Source organism: Patagioenas fasciata, chromosome 1 (assembly GCF_037038585.1).
Source record: "Patagioenas fasciata isolate bPatFas1 chromosome 1, bPatFas1.hap1, whole genome shotgun sequence".
NCBI classification, from domain to species: domain Eukaryota; kingdom Metazoa; phylum Chordata; class Aves; order Columbiformes; family Columbidae; genus Patagioenas; species Patagioenas fasciata.
In genome coordinates, this window is record NC_092520.1 from 57492195 (window position 1) to 57511186 (window position 18992).

At 38.3% G+C, this 18992-nt stretch overlaps 1 protein-coding gene across 3 annotated transcripts in view; it reads left to right on the forward strand.

The window, feature by feature from the left end:
* PCCA (propionyl-CoA carboxylase subunit alpha) overlaps positions 1-18992 on the forward strand; it is a 283490-nt gene that overhangs the window by 106397 nt on the left and 158101 nt on the right. For all 3 annotated transcript variants that reach the window (XM_065829712.2, XM_071807058.1, XM_071807055.1), the window contains exons 12-16: positions 191-341; positions 11244-11387; positions 12923-12997; positions 17165-17233; positions 17901-17976. In XM_065829712.2, the coding sequence (XP_065685784.2) occupies positions 191-341; positions 11244-11387; positions 12923-12997; positions 17165-17233; positions 17901-17976 (515 nt within the window). The remainder of the gene's footprint in view (positions 1-190; positions 342-11243; positions 11388-12922; positions 12998-17164; positions 17234-17900; positions 17977-18992) is intronic.

An 18992-nucleotide genomic window follows, 5' to 3' on the forward strand; every position in this document is an offset into this window, starting at 1 on the left:
CTGTTATTTATCCTGAATCTTTTTAAGAACAATATAAATGTAAGGGCATACATTTTACGGTCTCAATGTGTTTTCATAACATAAATAATTCTGTTCTCTTTTGGTGGTAGTTTAAGCAGAAGATGAAATGATGTAATTAGTATTTTTTTTTTTTTTTTAACTAAAGAAAGGCATTGTTTCTCTATTGTAGCACTTTTCTAGACCCTGAAACTCGAAGAGCAATGGGAGAACAAGCAGTAGCTCTTGCCAAAGCAGTAAAATATTCCTCTGCTGGAACAGTAGAATTCCTTGTGGACTCCAGTAAGAATTTCTACTTCTTGGAAATGAATACTAGACTTCAGGTAAGAAAAACAGCTCTTCAGATTCAGAAAGGTGTTATTTAAAAAAACAAAACATAACCTCCTTGCATACTTAGGGGTCTGCTCCTGTGAAGACCTACTCATAGCTAACTTGACGCATGTGAGCACTTCCCACTGAACTCAAAAGATCTACTCACTTAAATAAGCCAGTGTGTACAAGACTTTGCAGCAGTGAGCCCTTACACAGCACTCAAGCATTCAGAGCTTTTGCTCTTTGTTACACTTGACCTAAAGACCTTGCAAGAGGTCACTGTTAAGTGCCACTGTGAGTTCACAGTAAGTGGCTAGCCACTGTGCTCTGATGCTTTTCCCCATTGGTCCCTGAAGTTTCTTTTTTATTTTTTATACTTCATGATGGCTTGCTGAGTTCCTCTAGGAGGGCGATTAAAACTATATGTGCATATCAGCAATAAAAACACTAGCAATCTGCATATGATTGAAATGGTAACTGGAATGCAACTGTGTAAAAAACATGCTGACACAGTGTAGGATTTTTGTAACAACATGGACAAGCGGTGTTTTATGGAAAACGCTCTCTACCTCTTTTTTGACTGTTGTGCATTTCTAAGAAAACATGCACGTAACTTGAAGTCTGGATACCATTCTCAGAGACAGGAAGAAAGTTCAACTTGCAAGCAAGTTCAACTCAGTTCCATCATCTTCGTCCTCCTTGTCTCACTTTGTTAAATAATGCCAGTAAGGCTGAAATGTGGAATCAAGGAATAGAGTGCTTAACTTTTTACTCTGTTTTAGCTACATTTTGTCAGGACTGTGTCCTGCCTGCTGCTTGTACATGTGGCCAGTGGTAGAACATGAAGAGATCCTCGTAATTCTGACATCTTCCATGACTTTGCATAGCGGCTCGGTAAAATCATGCTTTGGGTGAAGAAGTGAGAGATGATTTGGCGTACAAAAGGGGAATGGGGGTGTTGCAATCTTCCCTTGTGACAGGGGAAGGATGCTGGTAAGACTTTCCTTGCAGGGCAGCAGTGCTTTTGGAGTTAGTCACAACGGTTATACTTCATGTGCTTTTGGTAGAGTTTGCTAGGCACCATCTGGTCTACCTTAGATTCAGTTAGAGAGGGCGGTTGTTAATGGCAGTGTGTACTTCATTAAAATACTATGGAGATTTTCTGTCTCTTTGGTCGTGTTCTTTACACTTTTCTCAATCTTTTAGTTTTTGAGAGAACACTTTTTAGTGACTGTCTTGTGTTCTTGTGTACGTAGAAGAAAATTTTTTTTTTCTGCATAATCCACCAGAAGCTCAAAAACATTTCCTTGCTGTAGTATGTAATTATCTGTCAGTTCCTAAATGCAATTAGTGATGGAGTGTCCTTGGAATTGATTCTTTTTGTGATTAATTTTTAAGATGTTAGCTTTGGTGTTTTGTGGTGTCTTCTGCCTGCAATGCATTGTGGTAAGTGTTCAAAGTCCCAAACCTCCAACTTATTTAATTGTAGAGGTCTCCATATATGTTGTAAGAAAGCTTTCACAATTCTGTCTTTAATGACTTTAAAGACTCCTTTTGAAAGATAGCCTAAGCAGTTTGACAATCCCCTATAATAGCAGACTCTTTCTTTCCAACTCTAAAAGAAATTTACTAATCTTAAATTACGGTACTTGTGTAGATATTCTCTAATTCCTCTATCCTGACTGTGTATTGTCTCTAATTAGCGTTTCAGCTTGAGGATGGAGAGTAATAATTTTCTCTGATTCTTCCCCGATTGATCTGTCACTTCTCCCAGGTGTCAAGCTTTACTTTCTGTTTAGCTAACAGTTATGCAACTAACATCTCATTCTTGCTCCCTTCTATTAAGAGCCAAACATAGAAACTCTGATGACGCTTGTACAGATTTAACTTCAGAACCAGGAGAGTCTCCAGATGTCCCTGTATTGCTTCAGTCTTTTCCTTTGCATCTCTTAACTGTGAACAGTGGCTAATAGGCTCACTTGCCCTGTTTTTGCTGAATGCTCCACAGTTGAAAGGACTTTCCTAAATGATGGACATCTGATCCATAAATGATTCTCCTAAGGTCTTTGTCACTGTGCATTACAGACATAGCTACCTGGCAGCATCATCAGAACATGTCTACTAAATGATGCAATTTCCTGTGTCTGTTTCAACATTTCAGCAATCTCTAATCAGATTGCCGTAGCCTTTTTACTTTAGATACAGACTTCAGAATATACTTGCATAAAGCTAACTAAACTGTGTCCAGTGCTTTGCACTGCCTGCTGATTTTTCCCCTCCTTCCCTTTGGTGTATCTGTCAGATATCTTCCAGTGGTTTTTGGAAATTATTTGGCTGTAATTGTGAGTTGTGTTATTATTTGGCTGTTTTTTTGAGAAACTCTTTGGGAATATACCTTTTCTGCTATGTAGTTCTGCAAAAAATATAAGTAACACTTTACAGGAAGTTTATATTTTATTTCATTTTTGTGTTAAGTGTTACTGCAATAAAATATGAGGTTGGAAAGCAAAAAAAGTTGGTGAATCAGCTCCATTGTGTCTCTTGTACGCTACACAAATCTGTTACAGATGTTTCACTCCCTCCAAGTGATTCAACTAGAATGATTTATTCTTTGCTGTTGGCAATGTACTTTTTGTTGTATCTGCTCCTCTGCCATCTTTCAGAGGCTAGACAGTAAGTACGAGACAGGAGATTGGATAATTGCGCAGCAAAACTAGTTGTTCTTGCTTTTCACAACAAAACATGGAAATATCTGTCCTAGCAGCTACAAGGGAACTACACATTGTCATTTAGGGTATTTTTGGAGTGGTTTTCATGCAGCTACTATGGTTAGGATTGTTGAGCCAAACCAGATGTTGAATATCCTGATACTTTATAACTCCTCACCCTGCATTGTACTTTCTGGTACTTAGTTGTCATCAGCCTAATCAAAGGCAGTCATAATCCAAAATAGCCGAAGAAGAGCTTTGAAATAGATAAAAAGTTTCTGACCCCTTAGATTTTGATAGCCTTTTTAGCTTCCAAATTGTATCAAAATCTCTTTATCACACTACTGTCAGAAATGCTGGCTTTCACCAGGAAAGTCTCTTCTGCTTTTCACTGGAAGACTGGAAATGCTCCTCTTCTACTCTCTACGGAGTCTACGGTCTGTAAATACAAAATATCTGGTAACGTATGTGTATGCAGTGTGGCAAAGCTTCTTCCATGTGAATCAGTTGGTGACAGCAAATGGAAAATATCACATATTCTAGAAGTTTTTAGTACCTTGAAATCAGAAGCATCTCTCGTTGGCTTGAGGAGAACTGAGAAAAGTGCAACAAGCAGCACGAAGAGAGCACTTACCCTCAATACAGGTTGTACATCTGTGTCTCAGGTCTGTTCCTGACCTCCTGCCTCCCTCACACATGGTGCCATTTAAATAACAAGTGAGCTCTCCCTTCCTCCTCAACACACGACCACATTTGCTTAGTCTGGTTGAAAAGATCATTTCTATGGACTGTATTCAGCATGGTGGAATTGAGAAATATGGTAATTTCAGTAGCAGTGCATTTTCTCATGTGACAGTTTGAATATGTTGGTCACAACTTTTTAGGGAATAGAATAATTTTGTGGAATACTGTGATGTGTTTGTGAGAGATTTCCTGAAAGCAAATAGCATATCTCTATATTTTTATTTTACAGTCAATTGTAGTGTGAGTATATTTTCTGTAAAAGTTTTCAAGTTCTTTTAAAGGAAATTCTAAGGCATAAGGTGAATGTAAATAAACCTCAGTACGCCTGTAAAACATTACCTAGTGTTAAGGTTTTTTGTTCATCACTTCCAGCGTTTTCATCAGATTTTAATGATCTTTGGAAAATGTTACATTCCAGAGCTTTGTCTTTGCACAAAACTGCCTGTGCCTCATGTGAAAGGAAGAATTTTTACATGCAGCATGTCTCTGTATTCCTCCCTCATAAAAGTATTAAAAAGCACGGTCAGGAAATGTCTAGAAGCACGTAGAAATCCTGTTGGTGATTGTCTTGAGTTCTGCTACTTACAAGCTCTTGGATCTGACAGTCTCTTAATGGTATCTGTGTTCTGTTGCACATCATTAGGCAGCACCTGCTACATGTTTGCTCAGCGAAGGAGAGAAGTGCTGGAAAATATTGCAGCTGCACTGTATAAACAGTAGCAGCAAAATCCAAATAGCAAAGTGATGAGCTGAGTCTGGATTGCCAGCTGAAACCGCAGAGAGGTGGTGACTTTGGTGTCCATGGCAGACCCATGGGACGGCAAGAGGTGGTTTTGTTGTCTCGGTGTAAGTGTCTGGAGGATGAATTGTGATCGGTGGTGGGCAGGAGCATGGGAGCAGTGAAAGGGGCTGTCAGGAGTTGGAAGAGGAGATTTCGGCAGAGTCTGAATGGCGGGATTTCAAAGTAAAGTCTCAAGTGACTGTTTCTGCTGTTTGCCGAGACTCTTCATATTTCTTAATACTTGGAATCTTGTTTTACTGTGACACTTTGCTTCAGTCATTTTAAATAGGCTAACGAACAGTGTCAGATGGTAAAGACTTTCAATTGCTGCTAACCTGGACTGAATTTGAACTACTGACCTAAAGGTGAAAGGTCTCTTATCCCATTACCAATCCCCTAAGCCCACCAGAATCCATTCTGCACACAGTTTATACCAGCTGTTCATGGCCATTTTTAGAACCGAAAGAAAAGGTGATTTTGCTGCCAGACAACACTTCTTCACACAAGAGGGTCAGCCGACAACAGTTAACCAGATTTTTGCCACATTCTTGCCTCCTAATGCAACTTCCATTATGTAGCTACTGGTTGTCTGCTTTTCAGTCTTCCCAAAAGAACTACAGAAAAGCATTGCTAATTGTTGTTGACAGAAGAGAACGACATTGTTTGTGTAAGTCATTGAATCTGAAAGATGCCATTAACAGTGCTGCCAGGGCATGGAGTGATATCTTAGAGACAACATTACCACGTAACTGTCATGGAATACTATTAAAAAAAAGTAAGAGAGAAAGGAGGCTCCCCTCCATTTTTAATAAGTAGTGAAACAAAAGATGATTCTTCAAACGGTACATTAGTTTTGTTCCTTTGGTGAATTTGATGTAAAGAAAACCAAAGAATGGCTGCAGTGTGACCAGAACCACCTTGAACTAAGTGCTCTGAGAGGGCTTTAGTAGTGCTGCTAAATATAGCAAAAGCAGGAATTACATCTTTTAGGAAAGAAAGTGTAGGTTTTGTGGGTGCAAGTTACTTCATCTTCTTACATGGAGTAGTAGTGGAAAGGAAATTGTACAGAACTACTGAATTGTGATTTTTTTTTTTTTTAAGTGCAGGATGTTGATTAAGAAAGTTATGTTGAAATTGTGAGCTAAATAACTTGTTAATATAAAGTGTGTGCTATTTGTGTAAAACAGAAAACACAGATTCAGTATTCATAGGCTACGTAACTGATTTCTTGCCCATGTCCGTCCAGTACAATAAAGAAACAAGTCCTTGCAAAGAAAAATTGAGAACTGAAACAATGATTATTGCAAGATAACTTCCCATGATGAAGTAGATTAAATATTTTTTCAAAGATGTTGTATGCTATGATTAAAAGATTAGTTGGAACCAAATGTCTGTGCATTAGTTTTATTTCTGCAGTATCTTAGGAAACAGCAAAATAAGTCTACCCCGAGCATCTTAGTTTATGGAAATTTTCCTAGTTCCGGTTGCACACAGTTCTTTGACAGACTAATAAATCAGAAAATAAAAAGCAACTGTTATTGTATACTATGTCTATAGAAAAGGACATCATAGGAGATAGCCTGTTATGTATTCTTGTGTGCTTTCCATTCTTTCCGTACGTTAATTTAAATGTTGTCTGTTGTCCAGCTGCCTTTCTGAAAAGCTATTTTTTACAGTGTGGTCCCAAACCGCATCCATATACATGTGAATTATTTTGTGGAAAGATGATGTGACCCCAGAGTGATCCTGCTCATAGTAGTCAGGAAGCTGGTGTGTCTGAAGAGCAGAACATGTGTGCCCCTCTGTTGTTTAGTTCTCCAAAATAGAAACCAGGCTGCTGAAATAAAGGGCATTGAGGAGCATCTGTAAGTTGGTGGGTTTGAGTCAACTGATACTGGATTTGGCTGCAGCAGAAAAACCTGTGGGACTCCACGTGAATCATGTTTCCTAGAAACTGAGGTGTTTGTTGAAAGTTAGTTTTGAGATTATTTATCTGAATGTAAAGGAGTATATGACACCAACTAGGGACTTAAAGTAGTAGGGATGACATAGGCTGTAGTTTTGAGTTTACTGGAATTTAGATTTCTTGGCTGCTGTGGTCTGCTTGAATGCTTCACCTGGTGTGTGAGTAACTCGATGCCTCATGCACACAGGGGCAAGAGAGCAATCTGTGCAAGTAACCAGAAGGGTTTGCTGTTAGATCTCAGTACCTTGTTGGTCTTGAGAAAAATGTGTTCTGAAATTATTCCCCTGAATACAAGGGGAGCAGTTATTGCTAATTTACCTCTTGGCTCCAATGGTTCATAAAAACTGTGTGACAGTTTTTGTAGCTGTGGATGGACCCCAGTATGGTGAAGCTTTAAGACCATTGGCAGTCACAGAGCAGGAGGAGAACTAGCAGCTTCTCCATACTGTTCTGGGGATGGATGCTAACTGAACTGCGATGTTGGCAGGCTCCACTAGCTCTTATGTACCTGCTTCGCCATCTAAAAACTTGGATTTAGTTATAATTTTCTTACAGGCTTTGCTCCCAGTGTCTCTTGCTGTATAAACTGGAAGAGGTTAGGGAAGCAAAACCACTGGTAACGCTCACAGAGAGTCTGATTGCTGTGAGATGTCTGAAGAAGAGCAGAGCCAGTATGAAGAGAAAGCACTTTGTCCTTTATCCCATATGGATATTGCTGGCCATCATGGGTATGGCTTTGTGGACTTGAAAGCAGGAATATAGGTGGCATTTTTCAGAGAAAGAAGTGTATGTGGATCACAAAGTGGGGAGCAAGACTTTTTTTAATGGAGGTATGTATTGTACTTAAGTGTGTTGAAATGATGACTTGTTATGAATTGTTTATGACCAGACTTGGTATAAATAAAGGACCTGTTAGTAAAGGTGATATTTTTGGCAGCTGACTAATAGAGAGTTATTGCTGATCAATTTTTCTGCTTGTCCTGTTGAGAATAAGGTACAGCTGCCTTGATACAGCTATGATCCATAGACTGCTGCAGACATGTCTGGTTTTGCCCTTTTTATAAAGGACAGAGATAATGTGTGAATTTACCCACTGTGGTATAACTGTACCACCACTGGCTTTTACCTTATTGACTGGGGCTTCACTGGCAAGATCTTAGATTGGCTGACTGCAAAATTGAGTATGGCTCAAAGCTAAAAGAGGTGATCGGTTGAGTGAGATTCAGCTCCGTTTGTGACCACTCTGGCATGCGTCTCTTTAAAAACTTAGTCCTTGACTTCCTTAAAGTGGTGAGTAAAGGCTTTGGAAGAAGAGGTATAGCGTAAAATTAATAGAAGAAAATAAAAGAGGCAGGCAAAACAAGAGTGATGCCTGAAGTAGAAGGGTGAAAAGTAAAAGAGGAAAGCATTTAAAGCCTAGCATTTAATAGTGATTTAAAAACAGATGAAACAGTTACTTTAGTCCAATAGCTGCAACAGTTATTGTGGAGTTTTCTTAAGTAGGGAATGGTGTTTGTGTGTTCCGTTTTTGGGAGGGAAAGAATAGAAGAAGGGGGTCTAATTTCTTTGCTTGTCCTACCCTTATCCTTCCTTGCTTTGTAAAAGATTGGAGCTTTAATTTCAGATCCTGTATATATCTCTCTGTGGGTAGATTCTTGCACCTCCAAAACCTCATTGCAGGGTGCTTGTTGAACCTGGATATGGCATTACTGCTTTGTTAGTGCCCTTTTGTACTGTACGCTGAAGCATATTTTATATAATGCTAGAAGTACTGACCCCCTTCCACCCTCATTTGGCCAAAAGAAAAATGCGGATGCTAAAACAAGTGTAGTTTGAGTTGCACACCTCACTGAAAGGTTAAAGTTACAAATAAGTAAAATTTCAAGGTAAAAATTATTTTTCTACTCCATTTTTGTCTTCTGATGGTCTTAACGTATACTAAAATGTATTTGGTACCCCAGAACTAGTGACATGATTGGTACTGTCTGCATTATACCTAAACAGCACTAGTTGAAACACAGTCCTAAAAGAAGTAGAACTTCTCATTTCAAAAAAAAAAAACCCCTAAAAAAATTTTCCGCATCGTATTTTCTGAATGCTGTTTTGTGTGCGGACACAAAGGGAGTATTTTGAAGAAACAGAAGAAAATATTGACCAAGTCAAAGATCTGTACTGAAGAATGGATTAAATAAATGTTTGTGAGTTGTAAGAACCAAACAACAAAAATATTTTTCTTTCCAGAAACATTCCATCCATCAACAATAAAACTGAAAACGACAATGAAGCTGTTGAATCCGGAATGCCAGTTGCTATCCAAGAAAAATGACAGTATAACTAAATAATGCAAGTGTCTTTGGGGGGGAGGAGGGGAGAATGTTTTAATTACGTGGAATGTTAGAATTCCAGACATGTTCTACACTCAAAGGTGTATTTTTAAAACTTAAATTCAAAAATGAGAGAATTAAGTCCTGTTGTCCAAATATGAATGTGTGATCAGTAACTTTCTATTAAAACTTAGGGAGTTTTAATAGAAACTTCAAGTCTTAATAGAAATTGAATTGCTTCAATTTAACACTGCAGGATAGACATGGAGATGTTTCATAGATTTTCCAAATACTGTTATTAAGCTTGACATGCTGGAGAATATCATGTGTTAGGTAGAATCAAGATTGAATCCCAAAGGTACATCCTTAAACTGTGTAATCAGTTTCCCATTTCAATGTCACTTTTATCCTTCAAAGAATAGGTGCTTGTTTTAGTGCTGATTTGTCATTAAAATTATGTCAAAACGTCTTAAAATGTTGTTGAAACTCTAAACAAACTCACAGCACACACAGGGCTAATTATGGATGCCATCTGTTTACTTTTACAAAGCTTTTTTCTTAAAGACCAAAGCATCATCTTGTTCCGATAACCCACGAGATTATTATAATGACTAAATATTTTTCTTAATACTAGTGTGCTCGAAGGAAGACAGACAAGTGGTTTAGTCACTGATCTTTTCTTGTGTCACAAGATATACGTGGTATGACATCTCATGATAAAGAAACCATTGTGAAGTGCGTTTTCTTAAGGTATTTTGGCCATTGAAACACAAACATTTTATAACAGAAATGATGACAGAACTGCCGTTTTTATATAGGAAGACTTATAGCTGTCTTTGTGTGAAGAACATGCTTTATAGCAGGGATGTCGAACTAATTTTCCTCATTAATGTTTATAAAATTAACCTCAATGTTTATAAATATGTAAGGGGCGAGTGTCATGAGGATGGAGCCAGGCTCTTCTTGGTGACAACCAATGGTAGGACAAGGGGCAATGGGTACAAACTGGAACACAGGAGGTTCCACTTAAATTTGAGAAGAAACAACTTCTCAGTGAGGGTGACAGACACTGGAACAGGCTGCCCAGGGGGGTTGTGGAGTCTCCTTCTCTGGAGACATTCAAAACCCGCCTGGACACATTCCTGTGTAACCTCATCTAGGTGTTCCTGCTCCGGCAGGGGGATTGGACTAGATGATCTTTTGAGGTCCATTCCAATCCCTGACGTTCTGTGGTTTTCACCGGGGGACACATCAGCCTTGTGGTTGCCTTTAGAGGGCCAAATGTCATTTTTGGACTATATAAATGTAGGAGTAGTTACATTTATACAGTTCTAAAATTACCTTCCGCCCTTTGAAGGTGACCACCAGGCTGACGTGGCCCCCGATGAAAGTAAGTTCGATGCCCCTGCTTTATAGCGTGCCGCTGTTTTACTTCAACTACCTGCTGCGCTCTCCTGTCTTTAGGTCCTTTTTTACTGTATTATGTCTAGTTAAAGGTTATTTAAAGTTAATAAATGTGTCCGTTTACATCCCTGTTTCAAGGAGAAAGGTGTGTGTGTATGTGGCACATGCACGTGTGGTTGTACACACATGCCAGGGTTGGCGCGCACGACGGGTGTTCCTGTGGCAGCATCATCCAGAGCTGTTAGCAGCAATTTGCTGAGAGCGTGGAGCGACTGTGCCGGTCCAACCCAGCTATTGTGCATGCTAAGCACTAAACAGATCAGTCTGAAGGGGGGGTGCAAAAAAAAAAATGAAGGATCCATCTGCTCGTTTCTGCTACACTGCGCTGATGCAAGATTACGCTAATCTGGTTGCTTGTCAGGACAGGTTAGTGAAAGCAGGCGAATGGATGAGATTTAGGGTAGGCTGGTTCTATGGAAAATTGTAAGCGGCTCTTGTATGTGCCTTGTTAAGTGTAGCAGAATGGGTTGATTATCAGCTACTTTGCGATTTTCAGTTCAAATATATTTATGGCTACAGTGTGAGTATTTTCAAAAGAAACTCGAATGGGAAAAGCTTCTGAACAAAGGAAAATTAACTCGTTGTCACCAGGTGCATTTGAATTTGTGAAGTAAATGGAAATTCCCCCTGTGCAAAACCCCAAACCCTATGCATTCTCTATAGTTTTCCTTTTGTATGCTGCTCCTAGTTATTGTAATCTGTTACTTATCTTATTTTTTGGAGTTTCCTTGCAAAGACCGTGTTTGCCTGAGTTTGTCAAGCAGGAATTTAATTTTTGGGAAAAAACCCAAGATGGGAACATGTTCTTTGTCTGTTCTTTGGCTGATCTAATTTCTTGTTTATCTGTGTTTGTTTACAGAGAGTGGTTGTGGGTGGTGGTGTTTTGTTTTTTTTTACCTACTGACTGACAGTTGTTGACCTTGCAGGTTGAACATCCCGTCACAGAATGCATTACCGGCCTGGACTTAGTCCAAGAAATGATCCGTGTTGCTAAGGGTTACCCTCTCAGGCACAAACAGGCTGATATTCCCATCAACGGCTGGGCGGTTGAATGTCGAGTTTATGCTGAGGTAAATGAGTGGTAATGGGGAGGAGGGGAGGTGGTTGAATCGTGGAGCAATAATACCCAGGTGTGGATAGATGCCAAGGTGAAGTCAAGGAATATCATACGGAAGTAATGATTTAGAATATGTAACACAAATGGTTAAAGAGCTTTTGTAGAATTGTAGAATTTTATTTTTTTTTTAAATTCAAAATACAGTATATATTTCAACATGCCTTTTTTCCTGAAAATCAAAATTAAAAGTGGTAAGAGAGAGAACTGAAGTTTATTTCTAGGGACATTTGCTGTATGTTCTGCTCACATTTAATTATGCAGTGTTGGAGTTATTTGCTACTAGTGTTTCCAGCTTTCTTGTGTACTTGAAGCTTGTCTTAAAAAGACAGTTGAAATTCAATGGCTTACAGAATTTTTGTTGTTGTACTAAAACATTTAAGTAGGTTGGTGAAAAACCAAGTTACATAGCTTCTAAAACTACAGTTTATAAGACAGACTTCCAAAGTGCACTCCAGGACATGGTAATTACGATATGACTCTATCTCACCTCCAAAATGCTTTCAAAAATATAAACCCCATTTTCAAGCATGTTTAGGATATTTCAAGGCAACATCTTTCTACTGTCATTTTTGATACATGAAGAGAAAGATTTGTTAATTGAAAAATGGCGCTTAGCTTCCTTTACTTTGTTTGAGGAATGTTATAGGTAACTGTGCTTTTCAAAAAACAATTCAGCACCTGGAGATGTTTTTTCACTCTCCTAACTATCGTGGCTTTTGTGACCCAAGGCATTTTTTTTTTCTTTCTCTTCATGATGTGCACATACTCTTCAGTGCGCTCTACTAATTACAAGTTATATGAATGAGTTGGATAAAGAATAAATATTTGCCCGGTGATTGGCATGGAAACTGTTCTAAGTATGAGTAGGCTTTACCCTGAAGTAGGCAAACCCAGGACACTGATGCTTGGGATTTTTTTGTTGTTCAGCTTAGATTCCCTCACATTTATAAACAGCGGACCCAACTACTTTGCCATCAGTTTGGTTATTCTGTAAGCCATATGTTTATTTGTTCTTTTATTAAGTTTATATTGGTATTGCATTATTTAGGAGATTTGCAGTTTCCAAAGGCATAAAGGTTGGATTGATTTTTCTAAGATAACTGGATTTCTAACTGCCCTTTTAATGTTTATCATTTTTTTCCTTATACTCTCTTCTCAACTCCACTCTTCTGAATACTTTCCTGTCCATCTTCCAAGGCATGATGTAGCAAAAGAAAATGTCATCTTTGTATGTTTTGGTGGTGTACTATAGCTATGTGCAGAACACTTCTTTCCTGCTTTTTGACTGTGGTGAAAGAGAATGTATATGCTTCCAGTTCTTTATTTGGAGTCACAGGGGTCTGAAGAAATGTACCTCAACACGAGTAATTCTGGGGAAGAAAACAAAGTTATTCCAGCAGTTGTTTCTGTTAGACTCCAAGCTTTTTAATATTATCTTCTCTGCATCTGTAAAAGCTGAACGCTGTCTCATGTTGAATTTTATTTCAGGACCCCTACAAATCTTTTGGCTTGCCATCCATTGGTAAACTGTCTCAGTATCAGGAGCCTTTGCATTTGCCGAGTGTAAGTAACTTGGTTCTGGTTTTTGTAGGTACTGAGTGTTTATTTTACAGACTTGGACTATAAGTACTCAGCAGCTATGTAAATCAGGCCTTCTTTCCATGTTTTTGCTGGGAGGGGACAGGACATGGTAATAATTGTGCAGCCTGAAAAACTGCTTAAAATTGTGCAGTTCCAAACTGGGTTTAAAATGTTCAAATTTGGTATAACAGGAAACCATTATGTGTTGACATATTTTCTTAATGTTCTATGACTTTCAGCTTAAGGTTTTCAAATGCAGCTTTAGTAAAAATGCCACGGTGAATAGAAAGGAGAGCGAAATGCTGAGTCAGCTCTCTAAGCACAGTGAACTGGGGACACCAGTTCGAAACTGCCAGTGGTTTCTGTTTAGCTTTGCAGACTTTAAAGAGGAAATTTGTTACAGCTATTATTACACGTTTCAGGATGCATTCTAACTATATGGAACAGCTGTTTAACAAACAGTGTTTTCTGCCATGTGTAAAGAACAAGGACACAGCCTTGCTGTAAAATCAAGGTAGTCTAAGCTGTAAGTGCACATATACATGACACTGTGTCAGTCAGTGGAATGACAAGGCTGTACCATCTGTGAATACGATTATTCAGTCTGATTGCTTGCACAGAAAATAGAGAAAGATTACAGGAGGAATCTTAAATGTGGAGATGTTATTGGATATATGATTTATTTTGCTTCTTAAATTGTTTTTGCCCATGTACTTTCCAAAGGGACCTGACCCTTTCTGGTCTTTAAGGCTTCATGCTGTGTTCAAAGCCTGAAAGCAGGAAAAAATTTTGAAGATCTAAAAGGCACAATGTGATCTTAAAGAGGAGATGAGTGAAAAAGGTATCATTGGATGTATCTTAACTTTTTTTTAATGAAACAAAGAGTGTATTTAATAAGAATTTATAATGAATACTCCAGTGGTTGTTAGAAGTTTTCACCATGTTGTAACAGCTAACAGGATGTCAAACATTTTGCCCTTGCAAGTTTTTGCAATTTGCAATTTTCCAAACGTGAGACCTGTTGAAAGTACAAGTGATAATGGACAAACTGTACCCCCTACAGTCTTTGTCCCACCAAATCTTTCTTCAATTAATGCTGCAGCAGGAGTTTTATGTAATAACATTTGCGCTTGTGAGCCATCCATACAAAGAAAAAACAATTAAAATGCCTTGAATGTTCTGCTTACTGCTGTTATTTGCTTGTGTGAATGTTGCATGTCAGCTAAATGGACCACGGAATAGATAAAGTGATTGGGTGCAGGAGAGTGCACACTAAGCTTTGTCTATCATTATTGCTGGGAGCAATCAAATTGATGCCAGCAGGACAGTAGATGCGTTGACAGCTGTAATTATGTATCTCCATGGTGATCACTTTTGGCCTGTCATGGAGGCCCATGAGTCCCCTCCCTTGCAAGCATTTAATCAGATTGGGCTGTCACTTGTCAGGTAGACGGGGTGGGCTGGGAGTTGTGCTTAGGCGGAGAGGTGAATTGAAAATGAAGGGTGGGAGATGCCTGATCGCTTCACGTGGTCCATCGTGGTACCGAAGAAAGAAATTCTAATTACACTGGAGGGTTCAGAGCAATGGTTTGAGGAGCTCATACGGAGTGCCTGGGCTGTTCTCGTTCTGTTTACTTCTGTTGTCGTATTAAAAATAGAGCAGCTATTTTTGTGTCGACACTCATGGTTTGGTGTCTTAATACATATTTTCTGCCACTGTGAAACTAATTTCTCTCCTGAGAATGTCCTGCTGCTACAAACAAAATTAATACGACTAAAAAAGTTCAGCATTACAGGCCCATTGTGCCATGGTGTTTGTTTTCTGTCTTTTAGATTTTAGAATTGTCAACAAGTTGGCTTTAAAAAAAATTAGCAGAGACTTGTAGCGTGTCACAGTGAGTTTGGCTTACGAGTAGTGTATTGCCCAATGCACTGTCAATTCATTTCTTCCATGTTTCAGGTTAGCTCTGGTTGTCTACCTGTGCCCACGTGTCAGCTGGTCAGGCTGGTGAAACTGATGTGCATGGCTGTGTGAGGGGTTATTTCTTAGCCATAGATAGGAAGAATACTGGCTGGTTTTGTGTCATGTAGTCTGTAATTTTCTTAGAACATGATGCTTTTTTTCTTTATTAAAATATGATTTACCTGTATAAATACTTACATGCACATGTATGCCTATATGAAGCACCACTGAACACTTGCATGTAATCACTTTATAGGTGCTACTTTGGAGACAAAAGTCACAGGATCATTCAAGTATGTGTGGAGTATGTTTGTCATACCTTCACATCTTACATATGTATTTTCTGTATGCTGCAAAAAAGTGTGGGCGAGGGATTTATCTAGGATTGAGTACATAAGTTGATTTTTTTTTTCTGATTTGAATGTGAAAACGTATGCATTGACTTTTTATATAGGCAGACATCCTGGGAGGGAGGATGGTTTAGCAGTTACAAGAAGGGGAGCTGGGAAATACGCCTCATGTTTCTTCTGTAATCACGACATGTCTGATCTACCATCAGTAGCTAATGTTAAATGTACCTGATATGGGTAGCAGGGGGCCTAGTTAAGCATAAATAAAGCACATTCAGGTAAGATGTGATAAAAATGTTACAGAAGTGCTACTACCTTTACATATGAATAAATATGCTACACAAATAAACATAAATATATAAGAACAATATATGCAGATATAAGCGTAAATACATAAATGCAAACATACAAATAAGTATATGCTTTTTTAAAAATAATAAGAACATCATAAAAACTGGTCAGAGAGTGTTTCTTACTGAAGTGAGTACACCTACTAGGGCATCTTTTTATGTCATTTGGATAATAAAGTCATCATCATGCCCTCATGTGGATTCTGTAGACAAGAGGTTCTACATGTGGTCCCTTGATAATTGCCTAAATTAAAATATTAAAGGCCTAACAGCCGTTGCGTTGACCTTTTTCTGCCTTGCTGCAGACAGATGAGCTGCTGTTTATTACAAAGGTTCCTTCCCACAGGTGAAGATTTAAGTGAGATTCCAGGACCCTCTTTCCCACCCCCTTCACAGTGCAGTGTATCGGAGCCCCGCTGCTTCAACAGCTTTGATTAGAGCCCTCCATCCTTATGGTCCCCAGAATGCGTTTATCACTCTCGAGTTATTTTGATTAGTTTTGAAAAAAATATTTCAGATTCCAGCACTCAAAAGCAGCAATTTAATAAATATTTATTCCTCAGAAATTGCTCATTTGAAAAGTTTTGTATGGCTAACCTCATTGCTACAGTGATGAAATCAAACCGAGAGATGAAAACAAGAATCAGCAATGTACTAACTAACTTCTTGCCTGGTTAACAGCAATCAGCCTCTTCAAAAGAAATTTTTGAACTCGTGTTATTTTTTTCCATGAATACTGCAGAATCAGAGCTTTAATTGGGGCTGCGTCCTTACAAAGCAAAGCCATGGAGAAAGCTGTGTAAACATTAAAGCCTCAGGGGAAGAGCAGCAACAGGAAAAAAAAATGTTTTACAGTTGAGAGGGTGAGGCAAAGAAGGAAAGTGTTACAGACATGAAAACCACAGGATCAGTATTCCTACAGAGCTGATAAGCAGAGCTCCAAAGTCCCTGCTGAACGCTCCCTGGTTGTGTTCCTACTGGAGCCCTTGGAAGGGCTACAGCAGAATGTGGGGGACATGATTACATAGAGATGCAGAAAGGATGTGATTATAAAGGGGCATCCTTCATGCCAGGTGTCAGTCAGAAGAATAATTACGACTGTTTTATTACAGGGATTAAATCAGAACTGGATGCGTTCAGAGTTGGAGTTTAGTGTTTGTAACACAAATTGTTAGATCAAATTTGATGTGTTTACTGTACAATCTAGGAGAAGAAAAGAGAATTTTAACTATCAGCTGAAGATTACAGTCATGTTTCCTTTTAATGGGGAGAATAATGTGCACGTATTTTTCCTGGTGGGGGATGAAGCTTCCCTTTCCCCCTCCTAGCTTCTCTGAAAACAAATAATTACTCTTGTTCTTCAAGGGGAACAAATGTATGTGATAAGCTTCATGGGCATCATGTTTTAAGCCTGCCAGGTAGATTTGATCTAATGTTGAAATATTTTTTTTCCTCATTTATAATTAATTTTACTTATTTTTTGAAGGTACGTGTCGACAGTGGCATACAACAAGGAAGCGATATTAGCATTTATTATGACCCTATGATCTCAAAAGTGAGTTGATTATTTTTCAATATTCTAAAGGTATGATACACTAATTTTACAAACAGATCTTTTAAAGGAGGGAGAGTATGTTGAAGGATTGGTAAATGGGCATTTGAAAGGTTCTAGGTGTAATATGGCTCAAGGGAATAGGGATGAAGTGAAGTAAGGTGTGGACTAGGGGAAATTTAGTGTCACTTCTAAACAAATGGGTTTTTATCTTTGACACCATGATTATTTGTCTTGCAGTTTCTGATTATTAGAAGGATTCTGACAGTAACATATTGGTAAAATGAAAATATGATATTATAGTCGGAGTTCAGCTGTCAAAAAAATCACACATCTTAGAAGTCGGTTGAGCATCAGAAGGCAGAAGGGTCCACTAGATATTGAACCTCTTCTCTAATTTTCTGTGCATGTAAAGAAGAGGAGAGAACTTATTTAGGTGCTCTGAGTTTTATGAAGGAAAAATGTCTGGCCTTTCATTGAATGGGTTAAGAGATCTTGGTTTTCTCTTGATGTCTTAGAGACTCTCTGAAGCATAGATACAGTAATGTGCGAGAAATGTTTTTGTAGCTGCAGGAATTGTACAAACCATTTTCATTTTAAATGCTATTCAGAATCTAGAGACAAACGATCTCACTTCTAGGTATCTTAAATACATTTTTTTTTCTTTTAGCTGATTACTTATGGCTCTAATAGAGCTGAAGCACTGAAAAGAATGGAAGAGGCTTTAGACAATTACGTAATTCGAGGTAACTACTGAAATTTGGGTTCCTAGTGTGATAGGCTGCCATCTATTTCAAGAAAACAGCTTGAAAATGTAGTAATTAGCAAATTGAGTAAACTTCCTGCTTCTTAAGTGCAAATTAAAACAGGAAAAGATTGTGTTAATTAAGCTGAGAAGATACATCTAATCTAAAGAGACTTCATTTTTTTCTCTTTCATTGTTTTTGCTTGAATATTATGAAATAAATATTCAAATTGTTTCCTTAAACTCATAATAATTTTCACAAAATGATAGCAGAATTTGTTATGTTATGGAAGGGAAAAAAGGCTACTACGCTGTAAGAAATTCAAAGTAGTTGCTGTTTTAGAGCAGTTTAATACATTGATTATGACCAAATAATATCACAATGCAGTATTTGATTGTATGTATCCGTATATATGTGTGTATATATACATATATATATAAACTTATTTTGAAGGTAATTGTTTAAGTTTGGGTAAATACAGATGTAGTCTGATCAGAATGTGTTGCAGCTCTTGCTGACTGACTGCCTAGAAGTAGCTGTTCTGGCTTTTAAAGCAGCAGGGGTGAGTCAACCATGACCACTTTAACTCCTTTTGAGTTTTAGAAGGCGAAGTCATTGTTTGTGTAGGAGAAATCTTTAGATCTTCCTCTGTGTCTTGTGGAAAATAAAAAGGAAAACTCATAGGAGAGGGGAAAAAAACGGAGTCATTTTTTTTATCCTTTCTTTTCCTAGGGATGACTAGAGAAGGGAGCTGTAATGTGGCAAAAATCTGAGCGTTTGGGGAAGTTATTTTTTTCATTACTAGTCAGTATATTTGAAGAACCAGGGTTGGTGGGAAGGAAACTGTTGGAAGATTTGCTTCTGTTGCTCCTTGTTTTGGTTGCTGGGCAGGTTGTTCCATAGTTTGAGATGGGAGGAGGACTTGAAACGCTTATTTCATTCCTCCTCGAAATGGCTGGGAGGAGGAGCAGGAGAGACCTCATATAGTAGACAGTCATATGAGTGTTTCTATAAAA